Below are 22,037 nucleotides of genomic sequence, written 5' to 3' on the forward strand. Positions count from 1 at the left end.
GTCTACTGCAGGGCGCTCTGATTGATTGAGCACTTGGTAAAATGTCAGTGCAGCTGCCTTGCACAGCAAAATGGTAAAACCTTTCACAAAACCAATTTAAAGATTTGGCAGCGTTAAAGATATTTTCAGGTGCGCGTCCTTATTTTTTATTGACTCCGACTGATCTCAGCCAGAGGAAGGCGGATGTGACGGACAACTCTCTTTGATAATCAAACTGTTTTAACACTTGTACATTTCCTGCTTCCGTGTGCCAGAGCCGTCATTTGGCCTAATTTTAGTCGCCAGTCAAGACAAGTTAGCAGCACTGCGAGTGTGCTTTGATGCACTTGAACAAACAGAGTCAGAATTAGGGCATATTAACTCAATCCCAAGAGATACTGAAGTGAAGTGTAAACGTGTGACAGGTTTGTTGATGTGAAGCTTGCTCCGTCTAACTATGTAGGTGAGGTCTCTCTGAAGGTAAACCGCTATTATGGAGTTAAAATAGTGATTTTTGAGATGCAAAAAATAAATATTGCAAATATTGTGCTTGTAAAACAGAGATGTTGTGTTTGTCATTTAGACTAATTGTCTATTTGCATCTGTAAATTGTGATCAAGTTGTTTAGAAGCAATTCTGTTTGCATCAATACTTCTTTGTCTTTGAGCATAAAACATTTTGCGTTCTCTTGACTACACTTTTGCCATCCTCCCCGAAGCTATCAGCATGATTCCTCATTGCTTTGTTTAAAATCAATGTTTTCTGGCCTGAAATAAGGAGATTACCTCGGCACCTGCCCTCCTTTCCTTCACCCCCTCCTCCTGATTTTCAGCGTGCTTGCACCACATCAGGCTCTTCTTCGAATTCCTCCCCGTAACTTGTGCTCTTTACGCACCCAAATCATGTCTCGGCTGCAGTTGAGAGAATCAGGTCATTCCTGCACTGTGGGATCAAGTGTCAGAAACCCCTTTATATTCCTCAACCAAGCAGAAAGGTCCACTGAGGATTGGCTCTGGAAAATCGTTGTCTGCACAGTCTGATATGGTTTCTATTTTTTTTAATGCCATTGTTTATACAGCTGTTATAAGGCTCTGCTAATCCTGTTTACAAGTCAGCATCATAAATCCCCTGACTAATATGTAAATTAATGTATTATTCTCCATATTATTCCGCCATATTCTGATGATTCATGAAGAAAAAGTCAGCAGAAAATAGGACAGTTTATTTTAGAAAGGGACTGTGAATAGGTCTGTGTGTTTCTTCATAATGTGGTCTATACATGTTTATGGATGGTTGATGGACTATATTTTTAGATCTTGAAGACTGTTTTATTCATTATGGGTTCATCTCTAGCATGGTTAAACCTCATGTGACTTTTGTAAAGAACCAGCATGATCAAAAGTGCTGTGTAAGCTATACGATGCTGCAAGCTTGTTATCTAAGAATAAAACACAAATTCATGTAAGTTGCTCCAGAGTAGCAGGATGGACACATGTATTAGTGATGCATTTCCCAGATAAAATCTTTGTTCTGTTGCATGTGTCACGAATTAACTTTTGGCCTTCTAGCATTTTCTTTGATTAAAATCAGAGCAAACGGATGCTCATAATTCAATTTGCACATCTGCTGACATGAGCGCTAGCTCCCAATCAACATCCCCAGAGGCCTATAAAGGTGCCGAAATGCTTTAATGTGATTCATAACATTGTCACTGGTGATGTTCAGAAAATGTTGAGCTTGAAGCTGACTGATATAAATATCTGGTAAACAATATGAGACAAGTACATATAGTAAACACATACTGCAGCTCCAACAATGACTAGGCAGAGTGAGGAGAGTAAAAACACAGCGAAGGGCCATGGTGACCGGCTAGTGCCTCTCTCCGAGTCAGAGTCCATTCCTCACTATCAGTTTGTCCTTTGTCAAACATCACTTACTCCCCTCAGAATTGGTTTTCCATTCTCCAGTTTCAGCAAGCCAAGCTGTCCATACTCTATATGGATCTACGGTGGTTGTTTTTCATAAAGCTCTCATGATCAACAACAGTACAGCATTTTTAAAAACAAGGATTTCTTCTCTCAGAACATTCAGTTCTGCTCTCCCTTGTTTTACACGGTTGCTCTTTCAAATTAATTAACCAAAGCAACAAAGCATACAAACCTGCAAATGATTGTCTTTCCATAGAATACAGATTACAGATATGAATCAACCATACGCGCTAAACACAGTCATACATACACACTCTTCACACAGGAGAAAGCACTATTTAAGATGCCTGCAATGCTTAATATTGAGCAACAACTCTGTCAGTAAGACAGAACAAAATATTTAAGAAAAAAAAAGGAGGGCAAAATAAAAATAAACCAACAACAACTAAATCGAAGACTCGTCCTCAGGGTCCTGTTGTTATTGGAAGGAGAGCTGTGTGTCAAACAAAAGAGGAGAAGCCTGCGGTAGGGGCCTGAGCGGCGCAGCCCAGGCTGCTGGGGGGCCGGTACAGGGTGCCGTGCTGGCCGGGGGGCTCCGAAGAAAGCAGGGAGGGGGTGGGAGTCCGGCTTCCTTTAGGCCTGAACAGAGTGCCCTGGGCCTGGCACTGAGGCTGCGGGGATGGGGCGCTCTGGGGGACGAGAGGGGGCAGAGGGGGCACCGGCGGCGGGTGCTGTCGGGACTCCTGCTCCACCAGGGGCTCGGGCTGGGCGTAGCCGTACGCAGGCGGACGAGAAACGCCCTTCTGCTGCCGCCGCCAGGAGTTGTAGTAGGTGGGATCGCTGATGTAGTGGTTGACAAAGGAGTGGGTCTTCTGCCGGCTCTGGTCCATCTCATACTCGCTGTCGCTGCCCTGCAAGAGTCACCAGAAATAGTTAGAGAAATAACAGGAATAATCATTCAGTTGCGGCTACAAGCACCAAAATTGTCACACATACTCCTTAGGGGTTGCTCTTTTGATAAAACCATTGTGCCAGAAAAAAAAAAAGATGGCAGCCTTTTTTCAAGATGGCCACCATCGAATATACAGTAATATTGTATTTCGCAATAAAATCCAATAGAGTTGTCCTATTGGAATGATCTTGGTGTCAAATCATAACCTTTTCACTATGTAGAATCTAAATTTGGACCCATGGACTTACACTTTGGCTTCCTTGTACCATATATCAGTCCCAGAATCCTAATATTCTGCAAAATTTGAGTTTTTTTTGTGAGTATTAGGGCCAAACTAAGACAAAAAAAAAGTCAAGAATAAAGTCATAATATTACGAGAATAAAGTCATAATATTACGAGAATAAAGTCATAATATTACAAGAATAAAGTCATAATATTACAAGAATAAAGTCGTAAAATTACAAGAATAAAGTCATAATATTACGAGAATAAAGTCATAATATTACGAGAATAAAGTCATAATATTACGAGAATAAAGTCATAAGATTACAAGAATAAAGTCATAAGATTACAAGAATAAAGTCGTAAAATTACGAGAAGTTGTAATATTACGAGAATAAAGTCGTAAAATTACGAGAATAAAGTCATATTGTTGCGAGAATAAAGTCGTAAAATTACAAGAATAAAGTTGTAATATTACGAGAATAAAGTCGGAAAATTACGAGAATAAAGTCATATTGTTGCGAGAATAAAGTCGTTATATTACGACTTTATTCTCGTAATATTATGACTTTATTCTCGTAACATTAGGCTATGACTTTATTCTCGTAATTTTACGCCTTTATTCTCGTAATTTTACGACTTTATTTTCGTAATTTCCAATTTTTTTTTTTTTCTTAGTTTGGCCCTAATACTCCGTCGTAAAAATGGATGGCAGTGTATACTTTAGTATTGTTAGAGGTTTTGTGTGTGTTTTTTTTGGCACAGTGGTTTTATCAAAAGAGCAACCCCTAAGGAGTATGTGTGCCAATTTTGGTGCTTGTAGCCGCAACTGAACGATTCACCTGTTTTCTGCCTGTTATTTCTCTAACTAAAATGCTTAGAAATCGCTACAACGGTGAAAATATTACACAGCAGTGCTCTCCAACAGCTACTAAAACGATGTAATGACAGGAACATTTCCACGCTCTCAAATCAAGACTAATTCTAATTCTAGTAGAGCACATCATTGACAAGCAACACAATATTGAGTCACAGCACAGCAGGAAATCTCCACTTACAAACCTAAATCTATCAATGCATGATATTCTATAGGGACATATAATCACTTCCACTGACAATGTGTCAGACACACAGCTGGAGCTCACCCATAGCTATGTGGAGCACAAGTATGATAAGTGTATTCAAGAGAATCCTGGAATTGGACAGAGATGATGTTTTAACAGGATTAGTTTGCTTTTCTTGAAATATTACGCCATCAGTCATACGCGTTACAAACGCTTGTGTGGGTGAAACCTCCTGATGTTCCACGGCATTGTACTCGCCGAGAAAAACAAACAGTTAAAAGAAAGAAAAAAAAAAGACAGCAATTTACTTGAAGAAACAACATTATGCATTTGGCACAATCGCATGCTTGACAACCGCTTGCTCATCCTCTCCTCTATTGAGACATTACAGCAGATGTCGAAGCGCCATTTATTTGAACAAGCGGCAGGTAAACAGTGGGAGGCTATGCGGGTGAAAGAATAACACCAGGTTTTGTCTCCGGGGAGAGCCTCGTTTGTTCAAAGCGGCTTGAGCAATGTTTTGACTGTGCAGGTAGCAGACAAATTGGTCAGGGAAACCCTGCACAGGAGTGGGAAGACAGATGTTCGGCATCTGCGACATTCAGCATCCCCGTCTCTTCTGTTTGTATCCCTCATCGCTTCTTACCTATAACATATTTCACACGATGAATTGAGAACCGCTACATTAACAAATGGCTTCCCGTTTGAAGGTAATGAATTCATTTTGAAGATTATTTCAGCACACGGGAGACGTGAGTTGGCTGTATGTATCTTTGCCCCCCCAAGAAGCTGATATTAAATGATCCGGAGATGTCAATTGGGCTATGCTAATAGAGGATTTTTCATTTTGAGACGATCCACTTGAGGGAGATTGTTTTGCAAAATGTCATTAATTTATCGCCGGCTTGCTGCCTCATAATTAGACAAGTGTCTTGTGTTTACATCAAGCGGAGCGGGTATTATAACAAAAAGGAGGCTATAAAGAGGAGAGGCCTACACAGCAGATGTGACAAAACTAAAAGACAGTGGGAAAGTGATGTCTTCATTTAGATGGAAAAGATTAAAGCTGCACCCTAATGGGTTTAGAGACATTCAGACAGGGACCCGAGTGCTGGCCGTAAAAGCCAGAATCAGCGCTTACCTGAGAATCAGATATCTCAGAAGGTTTTTCAGTCAGACTGCTGCTCTCTGCTGGGATCAGGTCATTATATTTAGCGCTGACATCCTCATCCGAGTAGTGCAGACTTCCTGGACTGGGTCTCGGCGGAGACCTGAACAAATGGGGAGCGGCAGTAAAGAGGGAAAAGTGCGCGTTTGTTAGAAAAAGCAAGAGAAAGTGATAAGGAGCTAGAGGATAAGAGAAAGAAAAAAGCGCGCTTTGATCATGGTGCACTTTCCTTCGGGAAATCGAACAGACTTTCTGGAGCTCCCTCTTTTTGGGGAGCGCATGCATGTAAAAACGAAAAATAAAAGCCCTGTCAGCCCAGTGACTGAAACAACAGAGACCCAAAGCCTGCAGAATAGCTTGAAACATGAAGAGGATTTTTAACACCTCCAACGATTTTCAGTAAGAACAACATGAAGAGATTTGGTACAGAGCACCGATTGTTGAAAAAGAAAACCATAACTCAAGTCAGAGAAGCAGAGCCCGGGTTATCTGCAGATTCCTCGAAGCCACTAAAAGATAAACCAAGGAGGAGAATATAATTGGCCTCGTTCCTTTTCTCTGTCCCTCTGATCTCTGTTACGGGTCAGAGGTGAGGAGACGAGTTCAGCTCCTTTCAAACTTCCTAAGACGTACAAACAGGATCCTGCACAAAAACATATTTGCCACTAATGCCGGGACTCTGTGATGATTAAAGCTGAGTGACTGTGCAGAATGAGTCCGTAACAGATTCATTCCTGCAGAAATGCTGAATAACTGAGCTGCAATAGTATTTTTTTTTATCTCAATGCCAAGTCAAGTAACAAGACCCTGGGATTCTTCTGGCTCCAGCTATTAAGTCCATGGAGCGAAAGCGGAGAGAAACATCTGTGCAGACAATGATTTGTCTTTTCTGCCTTTGAGGTAATGACTTCTACTTGTTTTCTCGGTCTGCAGAGATTTGACCACTACCTTCAGATCACTGAGCAACATCAGAGGGCTCGGTATACCACTGGGCTAATACGGCATTAAGAGGAATGTTAGCTCACTTGGGTTCAGAGAGGGGAAAAAAACCCCACTAAAGAATGCTACAAAAGTAGGAATGGCATGACAGTAAATGTTTAAGTGACTCGAAATGGAGAACGGCGCGTGTGTGTGTGTGGGGGGGGGGCAGAGTAGACAAGCGTGAAACACTGCGATATCAAGAGAAGTATTAAAGCATAAAGCAGACAACCTCGACAACTTTTGAAATGAAAATTAATTTGCACCGAGGGATACACGTGGGAGCTAAATCACCGAGAACGTCAAGAGGAAGCTCGGAAGACACAATATGACAAAGGCCATTAAAGAGGTGGCACGACGTATGCGTTTCTCCTTTAGGTTAAAGTGAGTGTCGAGGGGGGGGGGTGAACTCTGTAAAAAAGTACTAGACAAGGCTGAGTCAGGCATAAAAAAGATGCCTTCATGTGAGCGTTGGGGAAGGAGGGGCACGAATTCTGAGCTTTGAATTTTTTAAGGAGCAGTGTATCCCTTTTCTCTTTGCTTTTTGTCTAATTTACCCTTCTTTCCCTCATCCCTTCAAACATCCCAAAGGGAGCCTTCTCACACTTCCCTCGTCATTAGCAAACAGTGTGGTACTTCTTCAAAGCGATGGGGCCGCTCAAGGCCCTTTGATACCCATCTCGGCCTTCTTGGTCAAGGCGAACATAGCTGATTAACCTGCCCATTAAAGCTCCCGTGCAAGTTTCTCATGCTGCAGACTGGCTCTTTTGTAGCGTTTACTGAAACATTACAAAAGAGGCTAGTCCACCGAAAGTCCTACTGACAGCACTCCATGTCGTGATAGCTCTCAAAACACTGCAATCTAGGCTCAAGGCCAAAGAAAAATAGCCAGCTCTGACCCGTAAGAACTCTTTTTGTCTGCAGCAGAGATGGACAGACAAAGAGTGCTGGCAGATGCTCCTGAATGTTAATCAGCTGGTTTTGTGTCATCCACAAACACTGAATATAGATGAGATGAGAGGAAGGAGGCTCAAATCAACAGCAGGGATCCTCAAGGCTCAATTTGCCCTCTTAATACCGTCATTACACAACGCTATATTATTAATTCTTGACATTATTAGGATTAATACACCAGACATGAAGAGTAAACACAGACACACTGAGCTAACAATATACCGGTACCTGAGAAATGAATGCAGGGAAAGTCAAAAATGACCTTTTTACAGGGAAGTTAGCTCACCGAGTGTAGATGCCATTTTTGCGACAGAAGGAGTTTTTCACAGAGAGCCTTCTGTTGTTGAGCTCGAGGGTTGGGAAGCGTCCCTCATCCAGGCGAACCATCTCTCCATGTGTCAGAGGCAGCGCAGTGCAGTTGGAGCTGTTGCCTGGAAGGAGGGTGAGAGGACGGCACTGCGTTGGTTGTGAAATGAAATGGCTTATTGTGAAACTAATTTGGCATACACGTCAAGTGAAATACTTCCCCTCATAACCACGAGCGCCGTCTCTAGACTTGGATAAAAAACAAAACATCAGTATGCATGATCTTCAGGATAGGTCCTACACGACATTACTGTTTTTCTGAACAGTAGGAACAGCCGGCTTTATATTCATCACATCCGTCTTTGACAATCTTTGCCAAGAGAGTGGCTCTTTGATGTCGTCACTGGAGGTTCATCAATCACACGGGCCCCGTTTTACAGTCCTGACCCCTGTTAGAAGAGCTCACATTCACAGCAGGGGATGTTTTCTTAGGTACTGAGATGGACTTAAGCAGTCTTCTACTACTACCCTATACTGTGCTGGTCTCACAGGCCCCTCTTTACAAGCACCGGTAACACTGACTAATCAATAAGCCAGCAAACCAGTAAATAAAAAAATAAAAAAAATGCTGCAAAAATTGTGATGAACTTCTCGTTGTGCAGCTCAGGGAGCCGTGGTGTCGGTTGGTAAATGTGACCATCTCGCAAACCGCTCTCCTGACACCAGGCTGCGGGAGTTACTTGCTGTGCTGTAGTTCTATAATTACTCAGTCTAAGTAATGACCCCCAGCCTTAAAACACTGCCAAGCCATTTATTTTCTGGTATTGATCCTTGCTCAGGTTCAGCTTGCACGATAATATTTGTCTGTTTCTGCCGCTTAACTGATAACCCCCACTCTCATCTTTTCCCTGTCAGCCAGACAATGTCGGGGAAATCGAGATAATTTATCTAATTGCACGAACCTTCACGCCCCCACTCAATGAAATAGACTTCAAATGCACGATCATTAAAATTCAATTCTCTGCACACTTGCCTGAGAGGAAGACATATTCCACTCATCAGCTTAAGCGGCGCAATTAGACAGACTGAGATGTTATCAGCGTTTGGCAGTAAGCTGAATTTCCTACCTGAGTCTGCTTTTTTGGTGTATTTTTTACTCTGGCCTCGGATGATGAGAATGAAGACGAGCAGGAGGATGAAGATGAGGCCAACCAGAGCGATAACGACCAAGAACCACCACTCTTCATAGAAGGGAGACACTTTCTGAGCTACAAGAATGACAGATATATTACATATTAGATATATGAATAGCTATATTAAAGCCTAATTATATTATATATTGTATAAGTAATCAAAGCACGGAGACTTCAATTTTAAAGTGCAATTGACCTGATATGGATGGTGAGGGGGCGCTGGGAGAACCGTAGCCATAATCATTGACGGCAATTACTCGAAAGTCATAGGTGACTCCTTCTCGTAGCATTTCCAGATTAAGTGTGTAGGATGTCACTTCTTTGGGAATGTCTTTGACAAGAATATCCCACAGTCCTTCATCTGAAAGCATATTGAGAACACATATATTAAAGGTATTGTGACATGAAAAACACATTTTTCTTGATTTTTTGTGTTTTGTTGGGTGTCTTGACATCAATTACACCCAAAAAACAACGAACTTTTAACATTCAGTGTATTGTGTGCTTTCTGGGATTTTCCGCATAACTATGCAAAAACGGCGCATGTGGTTTGGTGGCGGGCCGTGACGTCAAGGCCCGCTAAATCACCGCCCCCTCCACCCAGCTCCCTGCCTCCTCTCCTCTCCAGCGCACCATAAAGGCTGATTTATGGTTCCGCGTTACACTGATGCAGAGCCTACGGCGTAGGGTTACGCGGCGACGCGCATCGTACGCTGAACCCTACGGCGTAGGCTCTGCGTCGATTTAACGCGGAACCATAAATGAGGCTTAACACGGAGCTGTTTAGAGCCTCTTTTGTTCTCATAACCGGAGGAAAACTGCTAAAAAGACCCGCGGCCACTGACTGGACTTAAGATAAGGGGACACTGATGCTTGCATGCCTTTATTTTTGTTTGCTGTGGTTCGCCCTGCTGCTTTTCCGTGCATGCTTCGCCTGTCGCTCCCGGCTTAACTCTCCGACGCCGCTGTGAGCGTATGGCTAAGTTGGAGGAGGTTGGGAGGAGGAGCGGGGCAATGATTGACAGGAAAGGGGAAAAAGGAAGCGTTTTTCACGGCGCAAAAAAACACTGTAATAAAAAGCCAGGAAAAGAGTACTAGAGTGAAGTTTTTCTTGTTACACTCTTTTAGACACATTTGAGGGATGTTTGCCAAGACTTTTAATAGTGTTAAAAGCATGTTAAAAATGATGTCACAATACCTTTAAAAACAAAGCTGTATGTTGGATGGACTACTTGAGAAAAATGAGGAAAATATGTCTCACCAGAAGGTCTGGCCTCGATGACGTATCTGGTGATGGGAGCACGGCCCTGATCGCCACTGGTCCAATGCAGTGTAAGAGCAGTGCCGTAGCGAGAAATAAACGGTTCTCCAGGAGGGCCGGGCGCTCCTTTGGATGATGATGAAAGTGGTAGACGGTCAGACAGAGTGGTAACAGTAGCCTTTCACAGTGCATATTACTGACATCAGAGAAAGGAGTATAATCCTGCCCAACTACTTCAACGGTCCCCACCTTCTCCAGGCCCAGTGGTGATGTTGGCCTCCACCTCGGGCCCGTACGACAGCGTTTTAGCCCTGATGCGAAAGTTATACGTGACACCATCAGCGAGGTCTTTGATCTTCATCCACAGGGGAGCGCTGCCCTTCACATCCACAGTCACTATCTTACTGACACCTGGAGTGCGAGGAGAGGAGTCTGTGCAGGAAACACTAAGACTCTAGACACAGCTTTCTACAAGCAACAAACAGCCAAACGTTGAGGGCACAGCAGCTGACAGTCACACACAAGGCCAGACACATGCCCACAGATATCGTTGCAAATGAAACAGAACATGCTTTCTACTGCAGCGGCCTTTCAGTTGTCAAAATAAGAGTAGACCAAATGATATTTATAGTGATTAAAGCTCCGTTCAGGTTTGCCGGGCGTCTATTAGTTTGTAGCCGTGGGAGCACAGCCGCCTCAGATCAGCGTTCCACCTCTGCTCCCAATTACTTGACAATCTGGCCAACGCAAAAATTTAGCCAGCTATTAACTATGTTTCTTTCAGTGAATGCAGAAGTTGTGCAAAGTCTCACGAGCGCATTCCTGCATAGTTTATCAGCCTTGCCATATATGTTACTGCAGGGCCTGTATCCATCTGCAACAAATTAGAGCGGGAGCTTAAGCAGCATGAGTTAAAAAAGAATATGGTTAAGAGGCTAGAGGTTATAAATCACTGCCTGAGAAAGCCAGCTGAGGAATGCCAGCAGACGGCAGACTTGTTAGGCTGTAGGCTGAGTTTCTCACCATCAACTGGAGTGCAGGGCTCGTAAACCAGGCGGTAGCCCTCGATGATACCGTTGGCCTGTTTAGGCTCTCCCCAGGACACGTTGACTGAAGTGGTGGTCAGCTCACTGAAGTGGATGTGGCCGGGGGGGCTCGGTGCTTTTGGGCGAGAGAAGGGAAAAGATGTGATGACACTTGGATCTATCCTAAGTCTCGTGCACAAGCTGGAAGGACAGCTGCAATACTGCTATGCATTCAAATTCTCATTCGAAATGTAATTCACATGAATTACTATACCTCACAGCAACAGAAAGAAGTGCAGCATTCAGAAATGTGTTTTTTTTAAAGTCAAAAATAGTGTAGCGCCGCTTAGAAGTAACCCCCATGTTCGCTTCAAACTTGACGTTTTCATTAAAGAAAAAAATTACCTTGCTTTTAATTATTCACCGCAGCAACAGTACTGGAATTAAAAACACGGTGCTTCATTGTTACTTGGTAATTATCAAAGCAGCCGAAGTTTTCTGTCGGCGTAAAAACACGTGGAAGCTTTGATTAAAAGAAATAAAAGAGAAAAGTATTGTTTAAACAAAGAGGCTCTGTAAAAATAGACTCATAAGTTTGAAAAAAAAAATCACTCTGTGACCTTGAAAAAGAGCTGTGAGAATTCTGCCTGCTGATCCAACCCAAATCCAGCTAAGTGTCAGGATTTAGCCACAATTCTGCATAAAAAAAACTATAACAAATGCTTATGTTGGCTCACTTCCCAGCACCCCGCCATGCACAGAGCCAAAATTCCTGCCTGTGTTTTTAAGTTCTCAGTACTTTGTAACTCTTGCCAAAGTCAGAGCCTTCAAGGGAGCACAGAAGACCAGAGACATTGATACTGCAAACTATTTTTTTGTACTGAAACTGAAGAGGGAGGACATTGCTTGCACATAAACACAGTCATCTTTGTGCAGTCACAGCCAAACAACTACTATATATATACATATATACATATATATATGTATAATACTTGTTCCTCTGCTGTCATTAGGCGTCCATCCCCGTGGCTTGTGCAGTAAGAGTGGCCAAAATGACTGATATACTACGATCTGTGCATCAAATTCCTGTATTTCCTGCTGAATACGAAGTCCTATATTTTCATTTTAAAGCTATTGCAAAAGCTACATTTCAGTTTGTGGTTTTCTAGTGACTAAAGATAAAAGCACTTATCAATTATTCTTTTGAAGGCACCTCTTGAATTATTAACCTCATCCATTTCTCTTAACACACACTTTACAAGCACTGTGCATAAAATGACAGAGAACATCCTTGTGAAGGCAGCAGAAGGGAGATAATGTGCAGAATTAGAGAGAGATGAAGAATTATGAGGCTGTTTAGTTCTACACATGTTCACAGAAGGCTTTAGCAGCAGTTTTAATGCCACGGGGCTGTTGAAGGGTCTTAGGCACATCTGGATTTTGCACCTGCTTGTTGAGTGCGCCCCCTGGTGGGCAGGGAGCGAGGCCCGTCCCCTGCAGCGTTGAAGGCTGCCACACTGATCATGTAGGTGGTGTAGCCTGTCAGGTTTTTAATCTTCACCCCGAGCTCTGGCAGGAACAGCGTGCGCAGGCGCTCCGTCTCATTCTGGAGCTGAAACTCCCAGAAATATATCTGCCCGCAGAATAAAAGAGATTTGGATACAGCTCAGAAATACATGCACTTAATACGATGCAAGTTGACTGCTTTCTTATAACGCACAAAAAAGAAGTGTGATTGATACCTTGTAACCCTGTATGTCTCCGTTCTGAGCATCCAGAGGCGGTGGGTTCCATGCAACATCCAGCTGAGTGGCTGTTGAAGACTGGACCGACACACTCTGAGGAGGTTCTGTCGGGACTGGAATGAGATAGTATGAATAATTAAACAAGCATGCTTAATATTCTTTAGCTATCAACCAAGTACGACTTTAAGACTGAGCAGACTAACAGGCATGTTGTCTTGTTAGAAGAGAAACATACCTGCCTCTCCGACAAACACCTCTTGGGGTGCACTGCTAGGTCCCTCTCCCACAGCATTGTACACGCTGAGACGGATCTCGTAGCGCTTGTGTTTACTCAAATCTGCAAGGAGTGAAAACAAAGCACCACTGTAATAAAAGAGTTAAGATGAAAGAGTGCAAATAAGTTACTCTAGAGACGCACACAGTTGTAGTGATGCTGATAGTCAGACAACATCACAAACCGAACAAGAGAAACATGAAGGGCTGGAATTATAACGCAGACTGATGAAAAGATGGGATTGTTGTGGGGACGAGTGGGAAGATCTGTCACGATCAAACAGAAGGAAGACACACTGGAATAAGAAGAAGGCAACTTGGAGTCATTAAAGTCATGTATACGAGACAAGAACATGCGGTGGCTGCTGCTGATGGGAGGCTGTGAGCGGTAAATAATCCGCATGTATGTAACAGCGTCCCAGGAGATGCAACCATGGATCTCCTGATCAGACATTGGTTGCACTCTCGATGTAAATGATCTTGACTCTACTTTGTAGAAATAAAACTGATGGAGAGGCATGAAGGAGATGCAAAACTTACTGTCTAGTTCATACTGGGTTAGCGAGGATTCACTCAAGTTTCGGACGTTGTACGGGGCTGGAATTGGGAGAGAAATGGATTAACAGAAATAGGAATCATTAATGATCATGATACATATTTGCTTATTGTGGAAAACACGAAAAACAGCTTGGTAGTAGGAATGGGCGATATTTTACCGTTCACGATAAACCGTCAAAAAAATTCCCCACGGTAAGAATTTGTCATCTCGCGGTAAAAACGATAAATTCCCGTTGATGATGTTTTTGTGTAAAGCTGAAGGAAGGAAGGAAGGAAGGAAGGAAGGAAGGAAGGAAGGAAGGAAGGAAGGAAGGAAGGAAGGAAGGAAGGAAGGAAGGAAGGAAGGAAGGAAGGAAGGAAGGAAGAAAGAAAGAAAGAAAGAAAGAAAAAAAGGAAAGAAAAAAAGGAAGGAGGAAGGATGGAAGGATGGAAGGATGGAAGAAAGAAAGAAAGAAAGAAAGAAAGAAAGAAAGAAAGAAAGAAAGAAAGAAAGAAAGAAAGAAAGAAAGAAAGAAATAAAGAAAGAAAATGAGCCTGAAAGAAAGAAAGGAAGAAAGAAAGAAAGAAAGAAAGAAAGAAAGAAAGAAAGAAAGAAAGAAAGAAAGAAAGAAAAAATTCCCATTGGTATAGTTTAGCAGTATTCAGTATTCTTTTGGAGCAGTGATTTGGGGGCTCCAAAGACTGAATGTGGTGATAGATTTATAGTTACAAAAGTGGAGTTGAATTGGTATTATTTTCTATCGTCATTTTTATCGTTTTCGGGATAAATGCCAGAAATTATCGTGATAATTTTTTTAGTCCATACCGCCCATCCCTACTTGGTAGTGATGTGAGAATATTCAAAAAGATAAGTGATGCGGGTTGATGCCTGGACTGTGAAGCAGACAGCTCACCAGAGAGATCGGCCCAGTTGGCAGGACTGTTCACGGTACGGACGCTGAAGCTGCGCAGGCGGTCGTAGTGCAGCTCCCGGTATCTGACCCTGAACCCCAACAGGACTCCGTTTATGTGTTCCTCAGAGGGAAGCTAAGACAAGATGAGGCTTGCTTATTTAACAAACAACTGTGTGTTGCCGATAAACTCCATGTTCAACATTCTCCTATTCACTAAACGCAGTGCCAAGTCATTCAGCAGCGTACCTGCCAGCGGACCATCACCGACGTGGTGGTGTGAGGCGTCACAGACAGTATTGTCGGGGCTTTGTCTGGTGCTGAAGAAGAAAATAAAACGATGCTTGAATTTCATATCCCCATCAAGAGCTATATTGGAAAACTAGCATCCTGAGATGAAACATGCAGCGTTGAAGTAAAGCATTAACTATGAAAATGGTAGCATGAATGAAAAAATATGTTCAAACAGCTACAAAGTGCTTTGGACAAATGAATAATTAAAGCCGTATGCGCATGTAGATTTCCTGCTGTCATAAGCCCTTACCGTCCTGTAGCGTAGTGATGGCCTCGCTTTCATCACTGTACTCACTATCCCCGATGTCATTGGTGGCTTTAATACGAAACTGATAAGACGTGAACGGCTTTAACCTTTAAAAAGAGGGGGGAAAAGAATGCATGAGTGTACCTTCATGAGTTATACACAGACACACATAGACTGCACTAAACTTGGACACTCACCTGTCCACTATGTAGGAGTGGGTTTCGTGGCTGACTGATGCAGAGTGGACAGTCCAGTTGCTGTCTGGCAGCTCCCTGTATTGAACCGTGTAGTAACGAACCGGGGACAGGCCGTCGCTGCCAGGTTCCCATGACAACAGCACTCTGCGAGCTTGGACTTCTTCTTGAGGAACTAAGGGACGGCTTGTGGGTTGTGGCCGAGCTGCACGGCACAAACACACACACAAACACACAAGCGGACCCTGTCAAGTTCAATATTCAGAGGTAAATAATTGAAATAGCACATTTAAGCGGCAGCACTCTGCTCTCACCTCTCTTTTCTGTTGTGACCACCAAAGCCTCAGCAGCCTCCCCCCAGCCTTTCCGCGTCTGAGCGGTAAGGCGGAACACATAAACCAGTTCTGGTTTCAGTCCAGTCGCCGTGTACTGTCGCGCGCTGGGGCTGAGCACATCCACGGTGGCGGCGTTGCTGTTGGAGGAGTTTCTTCTGTATGTGATTTGATAAGCTGGGAAGAGAAAAATTATACGCATGAAAGTCTAAAAAGAAAAAAAAGAAAGATCAGAGACGAGAACAACTGTGTTTAAACCAAACCGTAGCTTATTGGAAAAGTTGGAGCACAAGTTATTTAGGACTCCAGTTTTAATCAAAACTCTTTAGTCTGAATCAAAGCCAAGCCTTTGCTGTATTCCACCGCCTATTAATTAATTCAATTTGAGCAGACTAGATTTGATTTTATTCTTTATTTTTCTTTGTGACTTGTCTTTTTTTGGGAGAATATTTTATTCTTTTTACATCTATTTGGTATTATTTCTGCATAAAACTAAGATTTCTTTGCCTTAATGTTTTTCATGCATTATGTTTTGGAACATGTTACACAAATAAACGCCAATCCCCTTTGCTCTCACAAAGTAAATCTCACCCAGGATAATGCCGTTGGGCTGTGCAGGGGGCTGCCAGATGAGCCTGACGGAGGTGGTTCTGACTTCTGGGAACAGGATGCCGACCGGTGGGCCCGGCACTGTCACACACAATAAAAATGATCAACATGATTTTGAAAAACTCCACCACAAATGAAGGGTCACACATGCTACAATGATATAAATCAAGTACAGCGATAAAAAAGTCTGCAAAACATGCTCTTTTTGCAGAAGAAGAAATAGGACTGAGCATTTCAAAGTATTTGTGGAAGAGAAAAAGATTTATCGTAAGAAAACTAGAAATAAAAGAGTACCCAGAGTTATTTCAGCGTGAGGGCTTTTTTTTGACATTTTGTGTTTGCTGACAAAGAAAAAAAGCAAGAAGTAAAAAATTATTTGTGAAACAGCTTTCTGACCATCATCCAAGGTCCTCTCTAGGATGGGTGGCGCGCTGCTCCTTCCATCTCCGATACGTGTGAAGGCCAGGACCTGGATGTGGTAGAGGACGTACTTGCCCAGGCCACTCAGCTGGATAGTGTGAGTGGTGTTCCCGTCCACCACCCAGAAGTCGGGAGCTGTGTCCGAGTCCTTCTCCTTATACACAACCTGAGGTACGCACGGGACAGTTGGCTTACTTTGGTGAAAATAAGAATTTGTAGCACGGTGTGTTTTTTTTTTTGTTGTGGATAAAAAGTGACCTTGTAGCCCAGGATGAGTCCATTGCGGTCGGGGTCTGTGACCTCCCCCCACCGTACCAGGATGCTGCTGGAGGTCGTGGCGAATGCCGACACATTAGTAGGACCGCTGGACGGAACTGCGGAAGGAGAGGGGTTACATTCAGGAACACTTGCTGGATTTGATGCTGGTGTAAGTACCGTTGAGGTCAAAACTATTAACCCCGTAAGAACTATGAAACGTTTCCCTAAAATACTGACCAATGACTGCATTATTCATAATACTTTACAATGTGTAAACCTCATAAAGTGCAAGATTTCTAAAACTTTGGTAAGGAAACTAAAGAGAGATGTCAAGAATCTCTGGATGTTGTGAGGGCTCTTCATTGAGAAGGCCTTCACTGAAGTCATCATCGAAGATGAACTCAGCAGCAGCACGTCTAAACCAGAATGAATTTTGTCTATGAGGATCTGAAACGAGTCTGTTCATTGGTTTGAGCTATCGGGACATCTCCTTTTGTTTGGTGTGGGAACGGCGAGGCCTTCATCCCAGAAAACACAGTTCTCCCAGTGAAACATGGTGGTGGGAGCATCATAATGCAGGGATTTTTTTTTTGTATTGTCTCAGGCACAAGGAAACCTTGTTCAAGAGCGTGGGATCATGGAGATCAGGGGATCAGGGAGAATTATGTTTATATCACGAGGGATAATGTAGAATATTTTCCTGCCAGTGTAGCGTTAGGTCACTGCTTGGTCTTCCAAGAACACATTGACCCAGAATATATATTTAAACAGTGTCGGGTAGTAACGCATTACTGTAAAGCCATTGCTTTTGTCAGTAACTAATACTCGAATGCATTTCTCCTTAGATAAAATAACTCAGTTGGTGTGCTTGATCGTTAGTGGCTCCGCTCCTTTGCCGTCAGCCGGGTGGTGACCGGGGGTGAAGTGGGAGTGGGAGAAGAGGAGTTTGCCGGTTAAATGGAAGGGAAAGCGTTTGCCGATGGAAAGAGGGTTTACCAAAGCAGAGGAAAGATGGATCTTTTCAGTGCAAAGTTGACAATAAAAATAATACAAACTCAATAATAAAGTGCTAATTTTGCATGATACTATAAAATGCACAAATGCATGTGTTGCTCAAAAAAAGGCTGCAAATATTTTTTAAAAAAACATTTTATGGACATATACTTTAGTAGTAGCTTCATGTGTGCGGTGCTGAAAGCACTTTAAGTAAAACATACAGTCTACTTGAAATAAGTTGCAAGAAAGTCGAACATTGCTCATAGGTTTAATTTTTGAGCAGCTATTATGTTATTTTCTATTTGTATTTTACTACTTTATTTTTTCCAAATCATTTGTTGCTCCCACTGGAATAAACTAGTGTTGAAAATGACTTTTGTTTTAGAGTTTGTGTTATTATCTTGTAAAACACTAAACTTAAGTTATAAGTACATTAATGGGAGCTTTTTTAAGAAAAAGTAACGAAAAGTTACTTTTAATAGTAACACATTACCTTTTGGTGTAAGTAATCAACAAAGTGACTGAGTTACTTTTTAATTAGTTACTAGTGACTGTAACTGTTACTTTTTTCAGTAACTAGCATAACACTGTATTTAGATTTGTTTAATTTTGAATGACACTAAATCAAGGATCAAGAGGCCGGATGAACTCTGCTGAAAATCCTCGAAAAATAACTAACGCAACGGTGACAGTTTGGAAACTCAACTTTGATATGAGCTGGAGCTGTTTTACATAAAAGTCTGGGCAAGGGTCCCGAAGGACGCATCTGCCAGCTTAGTAAGGAATTACCAATGGACTGGTGTCGGCTGTAAATCACAAAAGCTTAGCGATCGTCAGAGAGTTACAAATTTTAGCCTCGGGATCTTTTTTTTTTCTTCTTTCAGCTGAATACAGCAGTAATAAAACTTTTGCTTGTAGCTTAATAGATATTTGTCTGCCCTGTGATGGACTCGCATCCTGAAGAGACCTGAGAAAGGCTGGATAGGAATAAGGATGGATGGATGGATGGATAGATGGATAGGTGGATGGATGGATTCATTGTTTTTTGGGCGCTAAAGAAACTATGAACACTTTGTAGAAACAAAATAGCTTTGATTCATGAAAGGGGGCCAATAGTTTTGACCTCAACTGTAATATGTCATCCTCCTCACCAGACTCTCGGGTCCTGCCATGGACTGCTTGGCTCCACGGTCCAGAACCGATACCGTTGACGGCCTGAACTCTGACCTCATACTCCGTCCACTCCTCTAAGTCCTCAATAGTGAACTCCCTCTCCAGCCGATCCAGGATGATATGAGACAGAACACCGCCTTTAGACCCCGCCTTGGAGTATTGGATGCGGTAGCCAACAAGATCTGGATTACCATTGTACTCCCATTCTGGAAGAGGCTAAAAGGATTTTTGGGGGGTCTGTTTTATTCCAAAATCAATACAAATAGCAATATAAATGATATCATAACCGTGAGTGCACAGTGAAGTAATAACCCCAGGGAGACTGCACTTTAGAGTGATTTAACAACAGATAAGGACAATGACACAAAGTGTGAGAAGCTTTTAGTGATGTATTGGATTTTTCTAATGTTAAACTGTGGTAACACAACACTTTAGTAAAATAATGTTATACTCCCTGAATGTGTATTATACCAAAAATAATATCTACAGTCCTTTTTACATTAAAAAGCCATTCTTGAAAAAGCACCTGAAAACATAGTTTCTTGTATTATTTAGAAATCTAGGTAATTTTTCCAATATCACTATGCTTTTAATCTCTGTAAACCACCTCTGTATATCCAACAGTGAGTCATGCACATGAGGATTATACTGAGGAAATATAACCTACATCATATACTCAGCCTTTTTGCATTCAAACTTTGGCGTTCTTGAAATTAATATGTTCTTGATGCACTCCAGGATCTCAGTGCCACAGCCACGGAAAGGGCCACTAAATTTTATTACAGTTTAACATCCAGCTTTTAAAGAGGGGCCACAATCATTTGGCTATGCCATCAATTTGTGGAGTAATATCGCAGTGCTGACACCCCCTCTGTGTTTAAATCCAGGTATATCCTCTCTTTCTAATCTTGCAGACACTGCAGGGATATCGCAAGCCTGTGTGATTCACTGCTCAGCACCGGAGCAGTGATGGTAATAAACAGATTCAGCAAACAATAAACTGGCCAAAGGCTGACACAGGTCATGTCCAACTATCAGCAACATCTTTAGCAGCATTGCATTTATTCATTCGGCTTATAAGACGTGCCAAAAGGCAAGAAGAAAAAGTTTAGTAAAAAGGAAAAGACGATATTCATAAAGAGAGAGGGGTGGTTTTTTTAATGTTAGTAACTGTTGGTGAGGAAATCATTAAATTTAAACTCTATCATACCTAATCACCTACATCTGAATTTTACAAAGCTTTTTGAGCCACCCAAGGACATTTTCCCAATTCCCTCTTGTTCTGTCATTATTTTACAGCATATACACAAGAGGCATATTTAAAAAAAAGTAATTTAAAGTAGCTTATCTTCATGCACAGATGTAGAAGTCCTTTTCTATTATTCACAAAAAAGTTAATTATTAAACTCAGCAGACTTAAGACTGTCTATATCAGGACGAGAATGCAATGATGTGTGACGTCTTACCACCCAACGGAGCCACAGGCTGGTCTCGCTCGCCGTGCGCAGGGTCACATTTGCGGGGGAAATGTCCGGAGGGGCCTGCAGGGTCTGCATCTTCCTGGAGGGTTGACTGGGAGGACTGGTGCCCACGATGTTCACCTGACGCATTCTGAACCTGAGATAAAACGGAGCCGCTGATGGCGCATAAATCATCTAAAGCTGTGTGTTTACTCGTGAAAGTCTGGTGATATGAAAACGGATTACATTGTTTGAGATTAGATAAGATGAAACTTTAAAGATGCCCAAAAGGAAAGTCAGTCATTGTATTACCAAAGAATGGGATTAATTCATGAGCAGAGAACTGAATAATACAATGTCATAAAGAAAGCAACGCATTCAGGTTAGCGGTGAAATGATTCATGAAATTAAAGTTACAGAGTTAAAAGGGAAGACAATTGGGATGTAGGGCAGGTGTGCAAGATGCTGCTGCGGCATAGCAGAGCAGAGCAGTTACGGTGTGTGTGTGTGTGTGTGTGTGTGTGTGTGTGTGTGTGTGTGTGTGTGTGTGCGTGTGTGTCCTCACCTGTAGAAAGTATGAGGGTTCAGGTCCAGGACCTCCAGCGATCGTGCATCAGGTTCATTAGCCAGCTGCTGAACTATCAGCCACTCTTCATTCTCTCCAATTATCCCGATCTGAAATGCACAGGGAAATGGTGTGGCATCAGCAGCCGAACATATTAAACAAGCAAATTAAAAGCTGTGCGCCAATATTGGCGCACCCGGCAACCTGAATTAAAACCACAACGCCCTCAGTTTATTAAAATCTGAGTGAAGTAACTCACCTGAGCATCAACCAGCCAACGGGAGATGGAGGTCTTGCCATCGTAGCCCGGCTTAAACTGCAGGGTGACGGAGCGAGGGCCGATGTTGGAGATTGCTAAATTGGTGGGGGGACCGGGCAGCTCTGTAAAAGTCAAGTGAGGAAAATCTATTAAAAAAATCAGCAGCAGAACAGCAAAGTATCGCTGAAGTTAAATTCCCCTTCAGGCGTTTTCAAGTTTATGCTAACTTGAGTTCATATTTTCATTTGAACACTGACCTGGTGGTACACCTGAGGATATGGTGGAAGCAGAAAGCTGCCCCTGACCCTTGGAAGTCATGGCTGCCACTTGAATAGTGTAAGTAGTGAGGGCGGTGAGCCCCGTGACCTTGTAGTCCTGCGTCACGTTGGGCAAATAATGAGTCACTCTGGTATTGGTCCTGTTGAACTCCTCCCAGGAGATGCGAAAACCTGGAAGAAGGTGATGAATCCCAAAGAGTCCAGTATTATGCACTGTAGTGTTGCATGTAAACACAGCTTACTTGAAAATTGAGCTCACGGATGAGACATGTTCGCATTAATTACCTGTGAGCATGCCGTTTTTCTCCTGCGGCTCCTTCCAGCTGACCTTTAGTGATGTGTCTAGGATATCTGTGAAACTGAGGTGTCCCACAGCACCGGGAGCTGTAAAACAACAGTTAAAACACAAAGTTAAACAGCACGACAACATCCTGGTATGAATGCTGTATTTAATC

The 22,037-nt window shown here is 42.6% G+C and overlaps 1 protein-coding gene across 6 annotated transcripts in view; it reads right to left on the reverse strand.

Annotated features, from left to right (window-relative positions):
* Nucleotides 1-1,660: 1,660 nt before the first annotated feature.
* Nucleotides 1,661-22,037, reverse strand: part of sdk2a (sidekick cell adhesion molecule 2a) — a 96,195-nt gene continuing 75,818 nt past the window's right edge. For 3 of the 6 annotated variants that reach the window (XM_061711923.1, XM_061711919.1, XM_061711924.1), the window contains exons 20-46: nt 21,868-21,966; nt 21,562-21,753; nt 21,305-21,426; nt 21,046-21,155; nt 20,487-20,637; nt 18,999-19,236; nt 16,852-16,967; nt 16,570-16,759; nt 16,156-16,254; nt 15,547-15,741; nt 15,236-15,437; nt 15,042-15,145; nt 14,747-14,817; nt 14,501-14,633; nt 13,590-13,646; nt 13,012-13,113; nt 12,774-12,889; nt 12,478-12,664; nt 11,030-11,167; nt 10,256-10,438; nt 10,007-10,132; nt 8,942-9,106; nt 8,680-8,820; nt 7,533-7,677; nt 5,288-5,417; nt 4,228-4,274; nt 1,661-2,818 (exon numbers count right to left, since the gene is read on the reverse strand). In XM_061711923.1, coding sequence (XP_061567907.1) covers nt 2,386-2,818; nt 4,228-4,274; nt 5,288-5,417; nt 7,533-7,677; nt 8,680-8,820; nt 8,942-9,106; nt 10,007-10,132; nt 10,256-10,438; nt 11,030-11,167; nt 12,478-12,664; nt 12,774-12,889; nt 13,012-13,113; nt 13,590-13,646; nt 14,501-14,633; nt 14,747-14,817; nt 15,042-15,145; nt 15,236-15,437; nt 15,547-15,741; nt 16,156-16,254; nt 16,570-16,759; nt 16,852-16,967; nt 18,999-19,236; nt 20,487-20,637; nt 21,046-21,155; nt 21,305-21,426; nt 21,562-21,753; nt 21,868-21,966 — 3,992 coding nt within the window. In that variant the 3' untranslated portion in view covers nt 1,661-2,385. The remainder of the gene's footprint in view (nt 2,819-4,227; nt 4,275-5,287; nt 5,418-7,532; nt 7,678-8,679; nt 8,821-8,941; nt 9,107-10,006; nt 10,133-10,255; nt 10,439-11,029; nt 11,168-12,477; nt 12,665-12,773; nt 12,890-13,011; nt 13,114-13,589; nt 13,647-14,500; nt 14,634-14,746; nt 14,818-15,041; nt 15,146-15,235; nt 15,438-15,546; nt 15,742-16,155; nt 16,255-16,569; nt 16,760-16,851; nt 16,968-18,998; nt 19,237-20,486; nt 20,638-21,045; nt 21,156-21,304; nt 21,427-21,561; nt 21,754-21,867; nt 21,967-22,037) is intronic. The other 3 variants (XM_061711920.1, XM_061711922.1, XM_061711921.1) reach the window with 3 other exon arrangements.

This window comes from Cololabis saira, chromosome 21 (assembly GCF_033807715.1).
Source record: "Cololabis saira isolate AMF1-May2022 chromosome 21, fColSai1.1, whole genome shotgun sequence".
NCBI lineage: Eukaryota > Metazoa > Chordata > Actinopteri > Beloniformes > Belonidae > Cololabis > Cololabis saira.